The sequence below is a fragment of the Hypanus sabinus genome, chromosome 11 (assembly GCF_030144855.1).
Source record: "Hypanus sabinus isolate sHypSab1 chromosome 11, sHypSab1.hap1, whole genome shotgun sequence".
In the NCBI taxonomy this organism is placed as follows: Eukaryota; Metazoa; Chordata; class Chondrichthyes; order Myliobatiformes; family Dasyatidae; genus Hypanus; species Hypanus sabinus.
This window is the reverse complement of record NC_082716.1, coordinates 27,787,012-27,810,828: the sequence shown is the minus strand read 5'-3', so window position 1 is coordinate 27,810,828 and position 23,817 is coordinate 27,787,012. Positions and strand designations below refer to the sequence as shown.

The window sequence follows — 23,817 nt, the reverse complement described above, 5'->3', positions numbered from 1 at the left end:
TCACAAATTATATTATTAACTAATAGATTAGAATGAACTGTTCCAAATTTTTAAAAATTAAATTGTAAACAAAGAATCTAGCAAAAAAAAAGTCTAGCAATTTTTTAAAAAAAAATTATTGTTACTCCTAATAAAAAGCTGGAGATAGTGGTATAGAAATTTAGCCCATTATCATTACCAAATGTTGATGTTGTATATTATAGGACATGAAACCTATATCTCACACACACCAATAAATAAATAAATACACACACTCACACACACAAATATATTAATATTTACAGCAGATGATATAAACTGCAAGACATAACAATTGCAATAGCAAACTGGAACTGAAATGATGTAAACATTATTTTGTCATAGAGATTTAATGGGAAATCCCGACTTCCAACACAAATAAAACTGGTAATTCATACCAGTTTCAGCAAAATTGGTAATTCATACCAGTTTCAGAAGCCCTAGTAACAATTCCACTCAGTACCTTGAACAAGCACCAGTTATCATTTCTCCTTGAGCAAACCATATTTTGTTTGAAACTGAGGGTAGCTGTGATATGAAACTCATTGGTGGGTGGATAGTGCAACAGAATCAAATGGTGCTTTCAAAGGAGAATTGGTTTGCCATTTGATAGAGAATAATTTCCATTGTTACAGAGACAGAATAATGAGATGCTCAGTAAGGAGTTAATGTAGACTCTTAGGGTGAAATGGCCTTCTGCATCTAAACAATTTTTATGATTATATTTTGAATGTAATTGGGCTGAAATAATTTTTCAAAGAAGCTGCCTATTTTGGTCCTCTTCTTATCAATTTTACCATTCAGGCTTAACTACATTCCACTGATTATCATAATTTATTATACGACAAGGAAAGGAAGAGCCGATGGAAAATTACTTTCTTTTAGTTTGTACTCAGAATATTTACAACATCATTTACTTTCCTCATCGCTTAGATAACTGAATTATATTGAGCATTTTAGTGTACTGTTACATTTTTCTATATGAGGGCAGATATTATATTGATTAAGTCATTTGACAGTATCAATTCAATGTTCTGAATGAAAGTGCACATACATTTGTAGACTATGTCAGCATCAAATGACTTAGAATTCTTAGAAAAATAGAGGGCTATGGGTAAGCCTAGTAATTTCTAAGGTAGGGACATGTTCGGCACAACTTTGTGGGCCAAAGGACCTGCATTGTGCCTCCCATCCCATAATCCTTTCCCTTCTCCAGCTCTGTATCACTTTCGCCAATCACCTTTCCAGCTCTTAGCCTCATCCCACCCCCTCTGGTCTACTCCTATCATTTTGCATTTCCCCCTCCCCCCCTACTTTCAAATCTCTTACTATCTTTCCTTTCGGTTAGTCCTGACGAAGGGTCTTGGCCCGCAACGTCAACAGCGCTTCTCCCTATAGATGCAGCCTGGCCTGCTGTGTTCTACCAGCATTTTGTGTGTGTTGTTGTTTGAATTTCCAGCATCTGCAGATTTCCTCGTGTTTGCTTTTTGTATTGTGCTGTAGGTTTTCCATGTTTTCTATCAATGGAAAGCCAAGGTAAATCAACTTTAATTAAATGGGTCATATCGAGATGGCAGTAAAAATGCAATCTTTCAGTTACATGACACCTTGTGTTACAATTCTGCTGTTTTGTACCAAACTGATATATTTCTTACTTTCTTGTAGGAGACGGTGGGCGGACCTGCACAAGGATAAAGCCCATGCTCTGTAGATACTGAATATACTGTTGCATGAATGCATTGGAAATCTCGCCTAGCCATTGGTCTTCCCTGAGCTTAAAAGGCATTGTTTCCACAGAATCACTGCTGTGGCTTCGGTCTCTTCCTGATGCTGTGGAGTCATTTGAACGATGACGCTTCTGCAGCGAAAGAGAGAGAGAGAGAGAGAGAAGTGATCAGAAGAAAAACAAAAGTCAAAAATTATGAAGACAAGAAAATCGCAGTCCATCTCTACATTAAAATAGGACTTCAGGAGAAAAAATACACACACTTCTGTGTATTATACTTTACAACCTTGGCATGAAAGGAAAGTCAAAGAGATATTTCTGAAACAATGCTGCTGTTTCAAAGAAAAGGGAAGTGCTACAATTAATCTGCACACATTGGGTAAGAAATAAAAAAAAATATTTTTGGTAATAACAGTTCAAGATTAAAAATTGACTGGGAAATTTGAAACCGCTTTCTCAAAATAATACTTCTGGATTTTCTTATGGCATCTGAAAATTTGGCTTAACACTGCAGCAGAAACGCAGCAGGTGCAAAATGTGCATTACAACACTGACTGTGAGCTGCATCATCAACTTAGGTTATCTGTAGAAGAGCATTCAACAAACAACCTAGGTTAACAAAACAGTACAGAGCCGATTTTTTATTGCTTTTGTTTGAATGAGTTGAGAGCGTTAGCACTTAGTTACAGTTATCACTGAAAAACATAGCCCTGTACTGAACTTGGCACCATGGCAGTATAGTAGTAAGCACAATGCTATTACAGCTCAGGGGCATCAGAGTTAAGGGTTCAATCCCGGCATCCTCCGTAAGGATTCTGTACAACCTCTCCATGGAATGTGTGGATTTTCCCCGGGTTGTCTGGTTTCCTCCCACAGTCCAAAGGTGTACCAGGTAGGTTACTTGGCCATTGTAAGTTGCTCTGTGATTAGGCTAGGGTTAAAAATCAGGCTGTTGGGTGCTGCTGGGCACGAGGTTTGAGGAGTTGGAAGGGCCTATTCCACGCTCTATCACCAGATAAATGAATAAATAAATAAATACATTTCATCCGACACTCTACATCCTCTTACAAACTTGTTTTAATTTAAAATTGACAAAGAGCATTGACAGTTCTTTTGCACCTACACTTGAATTCTTTTCATAAATGAAAAGCCGAAGAAACCCTACAGCATCCAAATTCAGCAAATCCAAAAACCATTCAAGCTCAAGTAATTTATTTTTCCACTGCTAAAGAACTCTTTATGAAGCTACTTACCCTTCATTGCAACAGGACATATTTTGCTATCTCTTGCATAGCATTTCACAAAAATGAAATCCATTTTTATAACATTACATCTCAAAAGCAATTCACAAATTGTTAAGTGCTTTTGGATTCTCAAAAGATACAAGGTTTTATGAGTTGAAGTTCTTTATTTTCTTTGACAATGTACATTGAATTTCTCTAAAATGAAAGAATATAAGAAAAGGGAGTTGGAAAAGGATACACGACTGCTTCGCTTTTTAATAAATCATGGCTGATCCATTGACTGGTCTCTATAACCTCCGACTCCTCTGTAATGCAAGAATTTATCTATACTTGAACATACTTAATAGTTCAGCATTAATAACCTTCTGAGATTGAAATATCCAGAGATTCAAGAAAAAGACCCTGTTCATGGTTCTGGACTCTCCCACTGGAAAAATACCCTTTACAGGATCTACCTCATCAATCTCCCATAGAATCTCTCATTCATGTTTCAGTGAGAAAATCAGTTACAACCCTTATAGAAACATAGAAAATCTACAGCACAATACAGGCCCTTCAGCCCACAATGCTGTCCTGAACACATACTTACTTTATAAATTACCTAGGGTTACCCATAGCCCTCTATTTTTCTAAGCTCTATGTACCTATCCAAGAGTCTCTTAAAAGACCCTATCATATCCGCCTCCTCCACAATCGCCGGCAGACTATTCCATGCACTGACCACTCTCCGAGTAAAAAACTTACACCCTAACATCTCCTCTGTACCAACTTCTAAGCACCTTAAAATTGTGCCCTCTCGTGTTAGCCATTTCAGCCCTGGGAAAAAGCCTCTGACTATCCACATGACCAATGCCTCTCATCAGCTTATACACCTCTATCAGGTCACTTCTCATCTTCTGTCACTCCAAGGAGAAAAGGCCAGGTTCACCCAACCTATTCTCAAAAGGAATGCTCCCCAATCCGGGCAACATCCTTGTAAATCTCCTCTGCACCCTTTCTATAGTTTCTACATCCTTACTGTCATGAGTTGACCAGAACAGAGCGCAATAATCCAAGTGGGGTCTGACCAGGGTCCTATATAGCTGTAATATTACCTCTTGGCTCTTGAACTCAATCACACGGTGATGAAAGCCAATATACCATATGCCTTCTTAACCACACCATCAACCTGTGCAGCAGCTTTGAATGTCCTATGGACTTGGACCCCAAGATCCCACTGATCCTCCACACTGCCAAGAGTCTTACCATTAATACTATAATCCACCATCATATTTGACCTACCAAAATGAAACACTTCACACTTATCTGGGTTGAACTCCATTTGCCACTTCTCAGCCTAGTTTTGCATCCTTGCAATGTACCGCTGTAACCTCTGACAGCCCTCCACACTATCCACAACACCGCCAAACTAACCCATCCCTCCACACTATCCACAACACTCCCTAACTAACCCATCCCTCCACTTCCTCATCAGGTCATTTATAAAAATCATGAAATGAAGGGGTCCCAGAACAGATCCCTAAGACACAACACTGGTCACCAATCTCCATACAGAATATGACCCATCAAACAGCCACATCTGTGGGAAAGCCAGTTCTGGATCCACAAAGCAAGGTCCTCTTGGATCCCATGCCTCTAACTTTCTCATTAAGCACTGCATGGGGTATCTTATCAAATGCCTTGCAGGAATCCATAAACACTACATCTATTGCTCTACCTTCATCACTGTGTTTAGTCACATCCTCAAAATATCCAATCAGGCTCCTAAGGTATGACTTGCCTTTGACAAAACCATGTTGACAATTCCTAATCATATTATGCTTCTCCAAATCTTCATAAACCCTGCCTTTCAGGATCTTCTCCATCAACTTACCAACCACTGAAGTAAGACTCACTGGTCTGTAATTTCCTGGGCTATCTCTACTCCCTTTCTTGAATAAGGGAACAACCTCTGCAACCCTTCAATACTCTGGAACCTTATCCATCCCCATTGATGATGCAAAGATTATTGCCAGAGGCTCAGCAATCTCCTCCCTTGCCTCCCACAGCAGCCTGAGGTATATCTCATCCGGTCCCAGTGACCTATCCAACTTGATGCTTTCTAAAAGCTCCAGCACATTCTCTTTCTTAAAGTCTATATGCTCAAGCTTTTCAATCCCTACAATTGCCAAGGTCCTTTTCCGCAGTGAATACTGAAGCGAAGTATTCATTAAGTACCTCCTCCAGTTCCATACACACTTTTCCACTGTCACACGATTTGTCCTATTTTCTCACGTCTCATCCTCTCGCTCTATGTTAGAAGTGCACAGAAACCTTAGCCGGCTTAAGCGATTTTATCAAAAATTTTAGCAAATCTGTCTTGATTTTTTTTTAAAAATCTAGACATTTGCCAAAAAGTTCGCAAGAAAAGTTCAAAACTCCTTATTTATCTGTGGCCCTAGAATTTGGAATAATGTCTGTTTATAAATATCCAAAGTAAATATCCCATCTACGATGCTTTAACTCGCACTTAGTGGAGACAGAAACTCATTCTTTAAATTGTATGCATGTTTTTTTTCTGATTCATCTGAACAGAACATTTAAAAGAAAAAAACTGATTAACAATAAGCCATAAAAAAAGTCATTATTGCCGCTCTATGCTTTCAGTGAATGGGAAAATATGGACTTAATATTCAATTACTGTAATATAGTTATTTTATAAATTAAAACCAACGAGCCTTATCAGGAAAACTACATATCCTTTGGCCTAACATCTGCAGAATTATTTCAGGAGGAGGTTAACTAACAAAAACCATGTAGGAGTGAGCTCTAGATGCGCTAGTACTAGAGAGGATCCAGTGAAGGTTCACAAGAATGATTCTGGGAATGAAAGCGTTAACATACGAGGAGTGTTTGATGGCTCTGGACCTGTAATCGCTGGAGTTTAGAAGAACGAGGAGAGGACTCATTGATTTCTATCCAACACTGAAAAGCCTAGATAGAGTAGATGGAAAGCATGTTGTATGTTTCCTACATTGTAAGAGTCTAGGATTAGAGGGGAGAGCCCCAGAATAGGACGTCCCTTTAGAAAGGAGATAAGAAGAAATTTCTTTAGTAGAGGGTGGTGAATCTGTGGAATTCATTGGTACAGACGGCTGTGGAGGTCAAATCATTGGGTATATTTAAAGCAGAGGTTGATTGGTTCTTGATTAGTAAGGGCATCCACGGTTATGGGGAGAATGGGGTTGAGAGGGATAATAAATCAACCATGATGGAATGGCAAAGCAGGCTCGATGGCTGAGTGGCCTAATTCTGCTCGAATGTCTTATGGTCTAAAAGAGTAAACCAATTTAGTGAAGGACAGATAGCCACGACAAACATTCTTTGTTGTAAGAATGTTATATATAAAAAGGTTGCTAGAATGTACTTTATTTTTGTTTACATAAACCCTTTGATGAATCATGTGGGTCAGAAGTCACCAATTTATTTCCAATTCCAGGTTCTAAATTATTTTGATTTTATAGAAACTATAAGACAGAGAATGGTGCTGATGGAGATGAAGGATTGACTGAAGTTCTAGAAGAAACTGAACTTGGGGCATGAGTGGTTCCTACATGAAACTCTTGTAACTTGTATTTAAGACAACAAACTAATGACACGTAGAAAGGCATGTTAAACCTGGTCAAGGAACTTACTTACTGCCCATTACACCACAGGTGCTTAGGGCAGCAATGGAGGTATTTTTCATTATTGCTACTTCTGTAACAATTTCTTTTGAATAGTCAGGGTTGTTAGCCCTGAGCTGAACCCCTTAACCCCTTAACCACTCTTAGTTTGGCATGGGTGATCCTACCAAGAACCAACACACAAGGCCCTGATTCCAGCCAATGTAGTTCTGGGTCATTGAGGCATGCAAGCCTCCAAACTCTATGAGGAGGCTGTGGTCCTCTTGGAGGCTGGTCAAGGAAACCTGCTGATTACTACACATAAAGTTTACTCAGCTAATGAATTACTGAATTAGCAAGGGCACAGAATGAATGTATTCTCAGGTGGGAGGTTCTTCAACATCCAACCAAAAGTGGTTTGGGAGCAAGCAACAAGGTGGCCCAAAACTAAAGAACATAACTAAATGACACAGGAACACAATGAGAGAATGAACACATAAAAGGCAAATCAATATGACTTAATTCACACCTATCTATCTATCTGTTGTAGATACATCTGTCCTTAACAGTATTAGTAGATTATGCAGAGTCTTTAGAGAGAAACGCTCAAATTCACACTGAGGACACCCTCTGTCATGCAATTAACTAAGTGACTGAGGAACGAGAAACTGCTGCAGTGTTAGATGACAGAAAAGACAAGAAGAGAAGTTAGGTGATCAGTGGTTTAATAACGATAGGGTCAAAAACAGGTGATGAATCAAATGGGCAAGGTTAACACAATAAGGTAGATTAGACAAAGAAATCAATCCAGTGACGAAACAGGGTTAAACTTAGTACAAGAGGGAAGGTAGAAATAACAAGGAGAGGTCTCACGCTGAGTAATTACAATGAATTGGGGCACATTTTGGCCCAATTAAGCAGCTGACCAAATTAGCCCAAGTTTCATGGAAATAATTAAAAAGGTACATAAAAAAACAACCATTTAACTGAGTAACAAATTACGTATTTAAATGAATACAGAATAAATTAGAACATAAATAAATTAGTTCCCAATAGTTATCGATGAGAGAATTCATCCAGAGTAAGCTGCTATGTGCTTTTGATAGACTATAAATGAACAAAATCAGTGCAGACCATGGACTATCTTCATACAAACTGTCTTCTGTCCCAATTAAGCGGCATGGCGTCCTAAATAAATGAAGGGAGTTATGGCTACTTTCTCAATTAGTGTTTGTTCTTTAAGGGTTTTCCCAAATAAACAGCTGCCCTGTTTAATCAATGGCCCAATTAACGAGAATCCACTTTATTAGCTATCTATGCATTTGAAAAATAACTGGAGAACACAAAGGAAGAGTGTTAATTCATGTTTAATGCAATTCTTAGTCACTTCATAGGGAGTGCAATTCACATAAAAATGTATGTAACTAAACCAATCTATAGTTTACATGCAAATTCAAATGAATATAATGAGAAATGGAATGAAGTAAGGTTAGCAGGGTAAGAATAGACACAGCTCTTAAAGGAGATATTCCCTTAGGCAATTCCAATTTGTGAAATCTCAATGCATATTGTACGCTATTCGTGTTAGAAGAACAATCACAGGTCAGAGAATGCGAGAAAAGAACTCTATACATATAAACTACACAGAATAACGTAGCAGAGAGAAAAGGTGGGGAACAAAATCTTAAATCTTATCATGCAATTTAACTAATAATAAGCATAAAAAAACTATTTAAACCTGGAAGGCAATAGCAGTAGCCAAGCAACAGCATTACTTTCTGAGTTTTCATTTCAAATAAACTGTAATTCAGGCAAATGCTACTGAATAAATTAATATATCTATAATGAATGCCAAAGCTTTCAAAAGGAAGCAGATAAAAAATACACCACCTTAAACACCAGAGAATGTTCATATAGGTAAAATTCTGGCAACAACAATTAAATACTTCTTCAGTATGATTTTGGGTTCCATCAAAGCTTGTCTTAAATATTACGCTCAATAATTCAACAAGTATCGATGAAAGCAATATATCCTGATTATTTAAGTTCACCAAGGTGAGCACTGTTTGTTCAATGCAATGAACAGCTCCATGTTTCAGAGACACTGAACCAATATCAATCATGTCCAGATCAGAACTGATATAGCTTCTTTCAGACTGAATATTTTCCACTTTGCTCGCTCATGCCTGCTACATGAGTCAACAGTGCACAAATGCCATTTTGTTTTATACTGGCTAAACTTGTGTCGGCGTGAAAATAGTAGATTAATACAGTTACATGGACAGGAGAAGCATTCAGAACATCCATCTTGGCCTAGCTAAAATAAACTTTTATTCAGTACGCAACATAATAGTTTTCAGAGAAGGCCATTTAAATAGTACAGCCGACCTTCACTAATCTGACTACCTGTAATCCGATTCCTTCGATAATCTGACACTAATTTCAAATTTTCCGTGCAACTGTAATTTTAAACTTCCTGAGCCACCGTACCAATCTGCTGCACATTGTTTTGGTTGCACTAGATCTGTTCACGTGTTGGCACTCTCTTGTAAGTACAGACAGGCGACTCCTGCTTGTTTTCCTGCATTTATTAATCCCATTTGCATGAGGCACGGCTGCCCGGCACCCACCCATCCCACCTGCCAGTGGCAGGGGAGCTGGCGCGCGCTAGGTCAGTCCACCTTCTTGCCCACCTGCCAGCAGTCACACACTGCCCTCTGGTACTCCATTCTCTTCTGTTTACGACCTCAGACCAGACGAGGTGACCTGCTGAATTTAAGCATATTACTAAGTGGAGGAAAAGAAACTAACTAGGATTCCCTCAGTAATTGAGAGTGAAGAGGGAAGAGTCGAGCCCCGAATCCCTGGCTGCCTGGCGGTCACATGAAATGTGGCGTATAGAAGACATCTTTTCTCCGACTTCTACTTCTGCTCACCCAGATGTGCTGCCACCAACATCAAGAGTTTTTGAAGAAACTATTGTGCCAGTTTCAGCACCAGTTCTTGATGCTTCACTCATTTTTCAAGATGAAGATATTGATGATCCTGACAACCCCACACTTGCAAACATATAACTTTGCCTGAAGGCATATTAAATGTCTCACTTTAAAAGCGGAAATGCTCAACTATCCTGTATAAATTAATCGCTGTATATTTACCTGTACCCTTTGTGCCTGTACAGTATATTACTTTATTAAAATTTCACTTGCTACTCATTTGTTATTTGTTTCATTATTATCTAACTTGTACTGATTTACATGATATTTTAAAGGTATGATGAGGCAGTTAGCTATTGCTTAACGTGATCCTTCTGTAATCCGGCATTTCCAGTAATCCGGCACTCCACATGTCCCAATGGTGCCGGATTAGTGAAGGTCGATCTGTAATATTACTTGGGACAATCTGCACAAGATCAACTGTTTCTTTTTGGATTTTTATTTTCAAGGAGTATGCCTCCATTATTTATCCAATCACCATGGATAACTAAACGAATAATTAAAGAAATATTCAGAACATCCTAAATTCACAGCAAGTATACAACTCCACACTAGACACAGGCATCTTGCTGAAAGTAATAATATAGGAATGGTTAAATTAACGCGACTCTCAAGTCTGGCGATGCTTATGTACTGGCAGATGCTCATTGCCTCTCAAGGCACTTGAGACTCACGTTTTACTTCAGCAAACCCTAGATTTCTAACAGATGGTGACTTGTTTTAGGCATGGCTGATCTTTTATACACAATTAGTTTTAGCTCTGACAAGGTCAGTTATTTTTTAATACAGTGCAGTCCTATCTATCTTCCAACATTTGCCGTTCCTTCACAATTTTCCAGACTTCTTTCATTTCTAAGGCTTGCTCATTCATTCTTTCAAGTTTCTCTTTTCTCTGTTTATTTTCTTCATCCCAATACATTACACTCTTTCCCCCCCAAAGTTCAACCTTTATTCCACTTCTGAAGGTTTGGATCTTCCCTCCTCCTAGTCATTTCAGAGCATACAAACTAGTCACCTACTCAGATTCAAACTGCCCCAAATACTAGCATGCATTTGAAACACACATATTACAGACTTACCTTTCCTTCAGACCCAACCTGCTGCTCTGCCTGCATTTGCTGCCTGAAAATGGGATCAAACAGCAATGGCGTGGCACAGTAATGAACAAGTCGTGAAGACTGTTTCAGCGTGTCCAGATCACCCACCTAAATCAGAAAAAAAAACACTGAATAATCACTGCATTTACTTCCAGCTTTACAGTATATACAGTATAATCATGACAACCATCTGTAAGAGGCACTTCCACAACAAAGCAGTATCCATCATCAAGGACTCCCACCATTCATGCTCTCTTTTCACTGCTGCTATCAGATAGGAGGTACATGAGCCTCAGGTCCCACTCTACTAGACACAACTATTACGTTTCAACCACTGGCTTCCTGAACCAGCATGGGTAACTTCATTCACCTCAATACTGAATTGATTCCAGAACCTATGGACTCTCCTTTCAAGGACTCTACAACTCATTATTAATTATCTATTGATTATTATTATTATTATTTGTTTTTTTATACACAGATTGTGGATCTATGGAATGCTTTGCCTCAGAAGGCAGTGGAGGCCAATTCTCTGGATGCTTTCAAGAAAGAGTTAGATAGAGCTCTTAAAGTTAGCAGAGTCAAGGGATATGGGGAGAAGGCAGGGACAGGGTACTGACTGTGGATGATCAGCCATGATCACACTGAATGGCGGTGCTGGCTCAAAGGGCCGAATGGCCTACTCCTGCACTTATTGTCTATTAAATATTTGTCTAATTTGTTTTATTGTATGTACATTGGTTATTTGTTAGTCTTTGTGTATAGTTCATTGTTTCTGTTGAATTGCTTTGTTCTACCTCAAGAAAATGAATCTCAGGGTACTTTATGGTGACACATGTATTTTGATAATAAATTTACTTTGATTCTGCAAACAATCAAAGAGGCACTACACCTTTGAAAAGCTAAAAAAACTGCAGATGATAGAAATCTGAAATAAAACATAAAAAGTTTAAGAGACATTTGGCAGATCATACAGCATCTATAGAGAGAGAAGAAGAGTAAACATTTCCAGTTAATGAGGACAAAACATCTCCCCAACTGTTTCAGATCATTACTTACAGTGATGGGCATGTTTGACTGGGCAGAACGCTGCTGCCATGTCACAAATAGGTTCTCAATTTTCATTTGCTTCTCCATTTCTGAAAGAGAAAAGACAAGTAAGGACACAACTTAGAACTAAAAGAACCTGAAAAGAATTAACCTGGCACATTACACATTATCATGTACAATCCAGCTCAACATCACCAGATAAAGTAACTTTAAATGACCTTCAAATTACTGATGCAGGTTCATTAAAATAAAATGTCCAGATAACAGTGTGTCAATATATTAGATTACTTAACTTTAGGAGCAATCCTTTTTTTACTTTAAAACTCCTGCATTTACTTAACACTGCTCTATGCAATGTCCATTAAGCTCAGATGAACTAAATGTAGATAAAAGTAGATGAATGTTATACACAATTAAAGCTTGCAATATAAAATGCAGTGACAACTGAGTATTAGAAAATTAATCTCCAATGCACTTGAAACAGTATACTTCCACGGCCAGAATTAGTGTAATTGACTTTATATAGTAGAAATTCTCAGGAAGAATAATTGAAGATTACAGGTAAATCGTTGCAAAAAGAGCTGTTCAAGTGATTGCAAGTAAAAGCACACTGCAGTAAACTTGTGCACTGACAGCACTAAGACTACTCTGAATAACTAAGAAAGCAATGTAAAACAAATTGAATGAAACATTATGCATTTTACACTCTTAGCACCCAGACACAGAAACCAAAGGGAGTGACATACGTGTACTAATGACACAGAACTACAGAACAATTATAGTTTGAATTGTCTCCCATGATTATTCACTTTATAAAAATTAATACTGATGGACATAATTTTTATTTGTCCTCCAAGCACTATTTGGTTGCTTGCAAATTATCAAGTCATTCTCACTTGCACGTAAAAACTGAGATTTAATTAATTTCTCATGTGCTTAAGTAGATGTGCACTGTATAATTCTATGAAAAATAAACATGTCTGTATGTGTGTGTGTGTGTATATATATATATACACACACACACACACACACACACACACTATATCATGAGTATAACATATAATACAAAATTTGCAACTTCTCTATCTTGCTCACCTCTCCGCTCCAGGTTTTTGATTTCCAGGAACTGGGTGCCATGGCGTGACACTGGGTCAGACAACCCAGCATCATGTGACTGCCTTATTGTTTTAGGCACCGTGATGTCACGCAGTGCTTCATCAAATGGGACGATCTCTGGTGGGAAGTGAAGAGGTGGAAGACTCCTGCTTGTTGAGCTCAGTCGTCCTTGCTCCTTACTTGGAGGGGGAGTCGGGCTCTTGATTAGTGAATCAGCTTCCAGTGTGGAATGAAGAAATGGGTTTGCTTCCTGTTTGAACAAAGGGGTAATGAGAAGGGAACAAATTCAGTCATAGATTAATCAGACTTCAATGGAAATTACTACCGTATGTCTACAGTTAGAGTATGACCAATTGCAAAGACTTCTATTTCATTGAAATCTCATTACAACTAAAATGATTGGTTGTGTCTCAACCAACGACATCAGATAAAGGGAGAGAAGCTCTGTCCATTTGCAGATGAGGAGAAGAGAAATAGGCCAAACCACTCTCTGAATTGTAATCAGCTTTTCACACCACAGTTATCATCATCTAGTAGGAATTCACAGAAAGAGCTGCAAGAAGATGAGAGCGAGAATACAAGCATCACAATCATTATAAATAGATTAAAATATCATAGAACACTATAGCACAGAAACAAGCCTTTTGGCCCAACTAGTCCATGCTGAAATGTTATTCTGCCTAGTCCAATTGACACGTACCTGGCTTATAGTCCTTCTTAACCCACCCATTCATGTAAGACTCTTGGCACTTTGGAGGATCAGAGGGATCTTTGATATGCGTCCATAGGACACTCAAAGCTGCTGAGCAGGTTGACTGTGTTGGTAAGAATGCGTTTGGCATGTTGGCCTTCATTAACCATGGGATTCAGTTCAAGAGCCGTGAGGTAATGTTACAGCTGTACAAGACCTTGGTCAGACCCCACTTGGGTCACCCCACTTCAGTTCTGGTCACCTCACTGCAGGAAGAACATGGATACTATAGACAGTGGAGTGGAGATTTACAAGGATGTTGCCTGGATTGGAGAATATGCCTTATGAGAATAGGTTGAGTGGACTTGGCCTTTTCTCCTTGCAGCGACAGAGGATGAGAGGTGACGTGATAGAGGTGTATATGATGAGAGACATTGATTGTGTGGATAGTCAGAGGCTCTTTTCCCAGGCCTGAAACAGCTAACACGAAGGGACACAGTTTTATGGTGCTTGGAAGCAGGTACACAGGGATGTCAGGGGGAAATTTTTCAAACAGAGTAGTGTGGAATGCACTGCGAGCGATGGTGGTGGAGTTGGTTACAAAAGGGTCTTTTAAGAGACTCTCAGATAGGTACATGGAGCTTAGAAAAATAGAGGGCTATGCAGTAGGGAAATTCGAGGCAGGTTCTAGAGTAGGTTACATGGTCGGCACAACACTGTGGGCCGAAGGGCCTATAATGTGCTGTGGATTTCTATGTTCTTTCCAAATTTCCCTTAGACGTTGCAATAAAACCTGTATCCACCACTTCTGCTGGCTACCTGTTACACACTTGCATTACCCTCCAAATGAAGCAGTTTTCACTCAAGCTCCCTTTAAATATTTTATCTTTCACCCTTAACCTATGACCTCTCATTGTAATTTCACCCAACCCCAGTGGAAAAAGCCTGCCTGCACTTACCCTATCCATACCCCTCATAATTTTGGTATTTTTTATGGTAGAGTCTTCTGTTACTAGCCCATTTCAATACTTTGGAATCACAATTTATAAACTGTAGCAATTCTTGTGGTCCAAAAATTCCTTTCAGGAAGTACAGAGAAAATATATCTAAAAGAAATGTGCTCTAACTGAAGAGTCAAAGAGCCACTACCAAATATGATTGTAAGCACATTAATTGTGGTACAAATAATAATACTTGTTTTGTACCAAATTAACTATTTCTATTGAAATGTGAGAAACTGGGAAATATTGATGTTCAAAGTGACCTGGATGCAATTGTTTATGGGGTCCTGGATGCCTATGCACAGTCACTGAAATCCAGCATGCAGGTGCAACAGGCAGTTAAAACATATGGCGTGTTGATCCACATTGTAAGATGATTTGACTTCAAGAGTAAAGATGTCCTGGTATCATCAAGTAGAGCCTTGCTGAGATCATATCTGGATTAGTTTGTGCAACTTGCATCTCTGTACTCAACAAAGGATATATTTGATTTGAAAGAGTACAGCAAATATTTACTAAACTGGATTGTATTTCCCCAGTTCTGTTGATGAAACCAGATCATGAAATATTAATTCTATTTCTCATACTACAGTCGCTGAAAGACTTATAAGAGGCAAGTAATTTAAAAAGGACATCACGACAGCTTCCTCATATAAAGTCTAATGCATATATGGAATGAGCTGGCAGAAATAGTAGCTGAAATGGGCCACATTTATAAGCTATTTAAATAAGTACATGGATAAGAGAGGACTTTAAGGGCTATGAGCAAATGTGGGCAAATAGGCATGGACATGATGGGTCAAAGAGAATGCTTCCATTCCAAATTACTCTAAGGGGTTTGACTTACTGATCATTTCAGAATTTCAGTTTTAATCTGGTTCATGGGATGGCAGGTCTGTCACCTGATATGAGATTGTGCAGGCTAGGCCTCTACAGTTTAGATTAAAAGAATGCAAGGGGATCTCATTGAAACATACTGTGCTAGATACAAGGAGAATGCTTCTGCTGGATGAGAAGTCTAGGACTGTGGGTTCAGTAAGGGAATGAAATAAAGAGATATTTCTTTACTCAAAGTTGGTGAATCTTTGGAATCTGGAATAACAGCGGATTACAAAAGTTTGGCCATTTGTTGCATTTTAAGTCATGATCAATAGATTTCTGGAATTTAGAGGAAGCAAAGGATATGGGGATAGTGCATGAAGCAGAAAGTCAGCCATGATCTTATTGAATGGATTAAGTGGCAAATGGCCTACTCCTGTTTCTCTTTTGTAGGCTCTTATGTACATAACAAAATTTGAAACTGCTTTATAATATGGATGTTGTATCCTTTCTTCTATTCCAGCAACATCTTGATTGGTTAAATTAATACCACAGATCAGTGTTCAAATTCTTAACATAAATCTCCAATCATAGTAATATTTGATGTTGAATGGATCTCTGAATTGCTTGCTTTAACTTATAAGCCGAATTTAGTGCATAGCCTCAACTGGGAATGCCTTGAAAGCAACTTCACCTTCAGTGTTCTGAACCGTGATTTGAATACTTATGAACATCACCAGCTGCAGGGAGATTTGCAAAGATTAGCATATTATAGGTCTGCTTGAAGACATCCTGTTTTCTCTGACAGAAAATAAATCTGCACCATTTCAAGTTTTATAACTTATCAATAAAACTACCTTGCTGGAGAATTTCTAACATTACATCTGATTTCCAAATGTAACACTGAGGCAAAGGCAACTAGTTCTGGAAGGTACAAGTCAAAAACTAATTTTGCCCAATTTTCTGGTGTCTTGGGTAACCACCTAAAATCAATGTTAGGCAGACTTCTATTTTCAGACTGCTTGAGAAAATATGCCTTTTCTTCTTCCCGCTCATTTTTTTTTCCTGGCATGATACAGGAGGTTTTCAGCAAGTGAGCACAGTTAGTTCTTTTGAAGTTTGATGTTAGGGACAGTAATTATCCCCCTGGCTCTACAGAACTCCCAAAGGTTCCTGCAAGGAACTTCCTGTATCACCTTCAACTCAGCGTACACATGATGTAAGCATTCATTAGTGGCAATGAGGAATCTACTTGGGAAACAACATAAGCTAGCAGTTTACCTACTCATTGAAATAATGACAGACTCCCAGTAGAATAGTACAATTAAGCTGCCCTATGAGTATATCAGCACAGAATTCAGTAGTGCGAACTGTCCCTTTTTATCAGTTGCTTATGTTCTAGAACCATAATATTTTGACCTTCTGCTCCCTGTGGCATTTTTACTGCCAACTCTCAGGATTAACAGACAGAAATTCCTTAGCTTCTAACAGCAGCAGCACTCTGCTAACCGTATTTTCTAGAGTTTAAATAAAATTCAGAGTAACTGTGTAACTGCTCATAGACTATGTGACAATTCTTCGGCTGAATTTTCCCCCCACAAAGTAAAAGTCACACCATTCAGTTAGTTGAATGCAGTATAACACAGCAAATACAAAACAAAATACAGCCATCTGCCACTTCCTTAGACTCTTATTGCAAAAAGACAACATCTTTGTCTAACAGCAAAACAACAAAATATGGTCTCACTAGAGTCAGACACCAAGTGCGATTCAGTGGGATTTTCTTGCTGGGTAAGAGATCAGTTCACTCAAATATTGTTGGAAAATCAGATATTAGTGATAAAATAGATACAGTACAGAATAAAATTTGGGATGTTCATGTAAGCCTACTGAAAGGATGGAGCATACTGGTGCAGAATATTATGGATTGGCAAGGTCACAACTCTGGTCTTTGTTATTGTTCAGCTTGTGCTCCTGATGTGCACTGACATTTTTTGAACAGGTGGTCACCATGGCAAGCATTTTTCCCATTCAGAGACTGTCCCTAATGTATGCTGACAGCACCTAACAGCAGGTTGCCATCACTAGTTATTGTCATGCTGATCAATGCAGTGAATGCCTATGCACAGCAATGACAGTTAGCAACATACAGTTGCCTTGTCACCCCTTCAGGGCAAGCATCTCCACAATTCTGAACAATTTTCATTGAGCAACATATTTCTTTTGACCAACACATTATTAAATTAAGTTTAAAATTGTATGCTTCAAAAACCATACCATCTGTTCCAGTATGTCATTGTGACTCACAATTAAGAGGCATTTTCTGTAACTTAAGAGCAATTTGATGCAAATGACCAAAGTAATCATGTTTTAATTCTACTCTGTTACCTATATTTTACAGATCTACTTTAGGATGCAAATTTGAATTGGTTAAGTTTCAGTTACTCTTCCAAACTTCCAGTTAAAGATGGCACTGGTGAAACACAGCGACGACTTGCAGTTAGCAAGCAAAACTACTAACTACTTTATTAGTCATACTTTTTCTCAAAAACAATCACTGCCATCAATAGCCTGTAACTTCCTTTTCAGAGTTGAACTTTTGATCTGCCTGTACAACCTGATATTTTTGCAGTGGGAACTGTAGTCTGGAAGGTGCAGCACAGTTGTGGCTTGGTGTAAATGGGCTGAATCGAGGAGGTGGGGCCCAGGCCCAGGAATGAGGAATGACCCAAAGTTTGGCTGAATTAGGCACCGGGCCAAAGTGAAAAGATCAGGGTGTAGGGGCCAGAGGAGATGGACAAGTCGGTGTTCAGCTTGAAGCTCATGAGGTTATTTGTCTCTGTGCAGAACTAAGTTCTGTGGCTAGCAAGTAATGGGCTCCTGGATTGGCTGTGACTGGCATCACGGCTGTGGGCTCACTTCGTGAACTTCAGTGTTGAATGTTATTTGCTTACTTTTATTGTTTGTACAATTGTTTACTTTTGTCTGCAAATTGGGTGACAGTTTTTTTTAAAATTAGTACCACTGGCATTCTTTTTTTGTGGCTGCCTATAAGGAGACAAATCTCAAGGTTACATAGTTTGATATATAGTTTTAACTTAAGATAGAAACAATGTGAAGTGGAGAATTAAATATTATATGGATATTCAATACAGACTGTCAGTCCCAGGGACCTTATTAACATGTGCTCAGCCATGTAAATAATTGCTGTAACAATTTCAATCATGTTTCTAGCATTGGAAAATCCAAATACAGGCTCAGACCCAGTTCCTGCAAAACATTGCATAACAGTCACAATCCTAGCATTTGATCTAATTCAGGATGAGGCAGCACCTGACATGCCTCAAATGAGTCCTTCGTTTACTTATTGGAATTTACCTATTGTATTTCTACATTAAATAATGATGAATTTGAGGTGCTTTTGTGGTGTAATTTAAAGAATTACAATTGTGGTTTAAAGAATTTTTTCCAGAATTTCAGTCACATCAAATTATTGGCAAGATCGCAGTATACACAGCATTCTGTGGTTCTGAGGCAATGCATGGATGTTGGTTTTGTCATTTGATTTGAATTTGGGTGCAGATCCCATTGCACTATAGAAGTGGAACAGGTGTGTTGCTAATATCTCTCTCTCAATCACTGTCACCATATGGGATGAGTCATTTACTCATTTTCCAAATGTGGCAAATTGTCCCTCTGAGTATACTCATCACACTGGAGTTCAACAAAAATCATCAATTTTGGATAGCATCACATCTGAAGTTCGATCTTCCATTTACTCTTGATTTTGAGCTGTCACAGAGAACTCCGTTTTTCATTCTTGTTATATATTGTAGTAATTTAGATTACTTAAAAGAGAATTTTATTTTACATTGACTCCATTACTCAAATAATAAAATCTTCAGAGAGCATAAAACTACTCAGTTCATTAGCATTTGCTGGTTTAAGCATTTTCTAAACTGTTCATAGCCAAATAGCAATCAAGGCACAATACATATATAATATATATAGTACAGTCAGAATAAACTCCCACCTTTCATTCACTTCAGGGCTAGAAATTTCCTTTCATTCAAATGGTTATTAAACATTTTTTCTCTTTCAGATTCAAATAGTCCTGAACTGCTGGGATCCTCTAGAAGTTTGATTTTAATCTTGTCTAGTACCTGCCAGATTCACAAACTACCCTTTTACCTATTGTACTTCTACAATAAATCTTCTGCATTTCCAACACAGTAATGATATTTATTCTATGTACAACCTTGTGGACAGTGACATGGAGTGCACTGCCCCAAACAATTATCTGTTAATAGTGATTCATAAAATTTAATGAAATATAGACTATGCTTGTTACAAAGATGCATTACCTGTTTGGATTCATCGTATACGGGTGTATCAGCAAAACAGTAGTGATGGAAGAGCCCCATCTTTTGACTGAGGAGACAATGCACCACATGAGAGCGTGCATTCTGCCATTGGATAAGACGAATCAATTCTCGATTTAATGATACTCCCAGATCCACTGACCAATTATAGGTATATAAAATCAACTGGAGGCAAAATGAGAGCATGTCAGCATACATAAACAGATTACGTGATAAACAGTAGTTTTAAAATGGACAATAACATAAATGGAAAAGGCTGCAAACCAGTGAAATGACAGCATTATCACCAACACCCAGAGCTTCAGCAATTCGTGAAAAATATTTGTACCTGTAACTTTAACTTATTTTTTCCCTTTATCAAAATTAATGGACTTGCTTTACCTTCTCATTCCCAAAATAAACTTAAAATAAGTGAATATGGACATGATTTACAAGGAGTATTTTTTACTTCAGGAAAAGTATAGGAAGAAATTGCTGCAGACAAAACAGCCATGAGCACCAAAATGGAAATCCCGTTTTATATCAACAGTAATGTTTAAAGAATTTTTACTATGTTAATCTCACATGAGGAGTTAAGGGCTAGAAATAATTTTTCCTGAATGGTTGTGCATACCTTTTTGTCAATGATGTCAATTATGAGAAATCGCTGCCGGGGAACCACACCCCTTCCACTAATTCCTGAACTAGAGGGGTCACCTGATTTCTCTGCAGTGTTGAACTCCATGGCCTCAAACCTCTGAAATCCTTTGTGAGCTTTATATATTTTTCATGAGGTGAGAAAAAAAAGGAATAGTGTTCAGACAGCATAAAACTGTAGGAAATCCATTTGCCTTTTTATTTAAAAATGAATTTTCAGCTAAACAGCAGAAAAAAACAATTCATGTAAAAGTAAGAATGCACATTATATATCATAGCATATGATACATTCAACATTTCATTGCAGAACGATAAACCATGTATCCATTTTAATTTCCAGTAAGGTTAGTTAACTGTAGCAGCATTTTGAAGCACAAAAGTGAAGGACAAATGTAAATGCATGCCAAGTGATAATTCTATTAAAAATAAAGATCGATATTCCAGTCTACATCCAGGAAACTTCCAAATGCTACAGTGATGCCTTGGGCTGAGCGATAAATGCTAATAGTAACAACCATTCCCCCTTTATGCCAGATATTGCTCTGGTTATTGAAGAGCTTGCCCTCTTCAACCTCAGACTTTGGTTTTACTAAGGCTTTTGATACCATGACGCTCTAAATTTTAACGCCTTCTTGCATTTTACCAATGGAATGCAGTTCATGCCCATATTCATACAGAGGCTATAACAGTTGTAACACAGGAGCACAGCAGTTACTGCTGCTACCTTACAGGTTCAGGGAACCAGATTTGATATCAATTTTGGGTGCTGTACTTGCATACGTTACACATCGTCTCTGTTGCTTTGGGTAACCCAATCTCCTCCCATGCCCTAAAGATATACTGTAGGTTAGGTAGGTTAGCTAACTGCTGTAAATGACCCCTGCAGAGTAGGTTAAAGTCAAATAATCAAAGGGAATGGGGTTGATACGCATGTGTGAGAGAAAGAATAAGTTTCAGAGTTAAAGCAAAAAAAGGAGAGAGATAATAGCATTAATAATACTGCTCACTGAGAGCTTGCATATGGAGCCCTGGACAAAATGTCCCCCTATTGTGCTACTTTAATATAAGACCTAAAGCCAAGTTCTATTTACAAGACCAAAACCAAGCATAAGAGGACAAGACCTACAAATGTTGCTTCCTACAGGGTTGACAGTTCCTTCTATTCAGATATAACTGTAAGTTAGTCTTAATACAGAGCAGATTTAAGCTCTTCAACACACCCTATACATACTGACCACTGAGCACCTAATACACACAAATCCCATTTACTAGCACTAGCTCTGTTGAATCCCATGTTTTAGTAATTTAAGTGTTCTTCTCAATATTTCTTAAATGTTGTGAAGTCAGGCTGAATTTGTCCAGCACTCTGTCTCTACTGGCACTGGTTAACATGCAATATGGCAGGATATGGCCCACCATTTATCAGCACGTTGCTTGGGACATTATTTAGTTTGAGGTTCTCGGGTTGCACATTTGACTCTAAACTTTATTAATGTACAGAAAGATCTTGGATACAAAGTCCATACTCTGTGAAAGGGGCTACACAAAGTTGATGGAATAGTAAAGAAAGCATATAGCACACTTGCTTTTATTAGTCAGGGCAATGAGTTGCAGAGTCAGGAAGATATGTTGTAGCTTTACAAAACACTGATTAGGCTGCATCGACAGCACTGAATTTAACTGTGGTTGTCTGATTAGAGGAAGGATGTGGAGGCGTGGGCAGGGTGCAGATAAAGATTACCAGGATGCTGCCTGGATTTGAGGACATCTGCCATAAGGTGAGGTTTGATGAACTACAGTAGCGGTCTAGGCTGATGGGAGACCTGATAAAAGTTTATAAAATTATGAGTCGCATGGATAGACAACCAGTATTTTTCCCGCAGATCAGAATGTTGAATTGTAGAGGGCATGCTTTTCAGGTGAGAGGTAGAAAATTTAAAGGTGACATATGGGACAAACCCTTTATTTTTAAACGAAAAATTTTAAACGAAGAAAACAGTGAGTGCCTGGAATGAACTTCCAGATGGTGGTGGAGGCAGATGCTATAATGGCAATTAAGAGGTTCTTAAATATGCAGATGAATATGCAGAGAATGGAGAGGTATATGCCACGTATTGGCAGAAGGGATTAATTTAATTAGGCATCATTAGCTTAATTAATTTGGCACAACAATGGGCTGAAGAGCCTGTTCCCGTGCTGTAATACTGTTCTATCTTCACCGAACCAAACTGGCAAAACAAAACTGTTTGGTAGCAGAGGAAGGATTTAGAAAAATATAATCTTCATGTAGTTACATAGATATTCTCATAACATTCTCATAACCTAACACAGCTTGGGATATCCTTGGTGCAAAGACTAAATCGTGCAGAAATTGCACAGTCGTCAAAAGTGGGAAATGTTGCCTCATTTTTCCAGTTTCAGGACACACCAATGCTGGGGACGTAGGGAAATTTCTAGAGATCTTCAATAGACACCTGCCTGCACCTGGTCACATTTGGATGAGTGAGGCTTCTAGAGTTTTCTCTGGGGATTTAGAGGAAGGAGGATGAGAGGTGACTTGTTAGAGGTGTACAAGATGATAAGAGGTATAGATCAAGTGGACAGCCAGAGACTATCCCAGCGTGGAAATAGCTAATATAAGAAGCATAATTTTAAGGTGATCAGAGGACAGTTCTGGGAGGAGTTTCTGTCAGAGGTAATTTGTGTGGTGGCTGCATGGAATGCCCTAAGAGACTCTTAGATAGGCACATGGATGATAGTAAAATGGACAGCTATATAGGAGTGAAGGATTAGATTGATCTCGGGGTAGGTTAAAAGGTCGGTACAGCATCATGGACCAAAGGGTCTGTACTATACTGTAGTGCCCTATCTATTATAATACATCTTGCAATTTCAGATGCATACATTAGACCATGGGACAAAGGAACAGAATTATACTATTTGGCCCATCGAGTTAGATCTGCCATTCAATCATGGCTGATCCTTTTCTCTCCCTCCTCAGCCTTCTCACCATATCCTTTGGTACTTGCTAAAGAACATCCATAATTACGGCCTCAGCAAAATAAACGAATTATGATAATGATTAACTTCTGCTGTAAGGTCAGTTACCGGCTAAAGTGAGGCAGCAATGCCAGGCACCAGAGTGTATCAAAGCAACAGGTCTTGATGTTTGGATGGAGACTTGAGCGCAGGGCTGAATTTGTGAAGCCGGGTACAAGCTGAATCGAGGCGCTGGGCCAGATTGAAAAGTCAGGGTTTCAGGGCCTGAGGCAAGTGATGGGCTGGTTCAGATCGCTGCTCAATGACCCACCTCTGCGCTGAACTATGGGATTCTCTTTGCGGACCTCAGTTTTTGTTTGCGGTATAGTTTGCATAATTTGTTTTTTTTTGTCTCTGT

The 23,817-nt window shown here is 38.6% G+C and overlaps 1 protein-coding gene across 3 annotated transcripts in view; it reads right to left on the bottom strand.

The window, feature by feature from the left end:
- The window catches only part of szt2 (SZT2 subunit of KICSTOR complex), a 230,927-nt gene that overhangs the window by 47,004 nt on the left and 160,106 nt on the right, over positions 1 to 23,817 (bottom strand). For all 3 annotated transcript variants that reach the window (XM_059984006.1, XM_059984008.1, XM_059984007.1), the window contains 6 exons: positions 20,398 to 20,537; positions 19,767 to 19,949; positions 12,871 to 13,141; positions 11,785 to 11,864; positions 10,708 to 10,833; positions 1,674 to 1,876 (listed from right to left, as the gene is read on the bottom strand). In XM_059984006.1, coding sequence (XP_059839989.1) covers positions 1,674 to 1,876; positions 10,708 to 10,833; positions 11,785 to 11,864; positions 12,871 to 13,141; positions 19,767 to 19,949; positions 20,398 to 20,537 — 1,003 coding nt within the window. The remainder of the gene's footprint in view (positions 1 to 1,673; positions 1,877 to 10,707; positions 10,834 to 11,784; positions 11,865 to 12,870; positions 13,142 to 19,766; positions 19,950 to 20,397; positions 20,538 to 23,817) is intronic.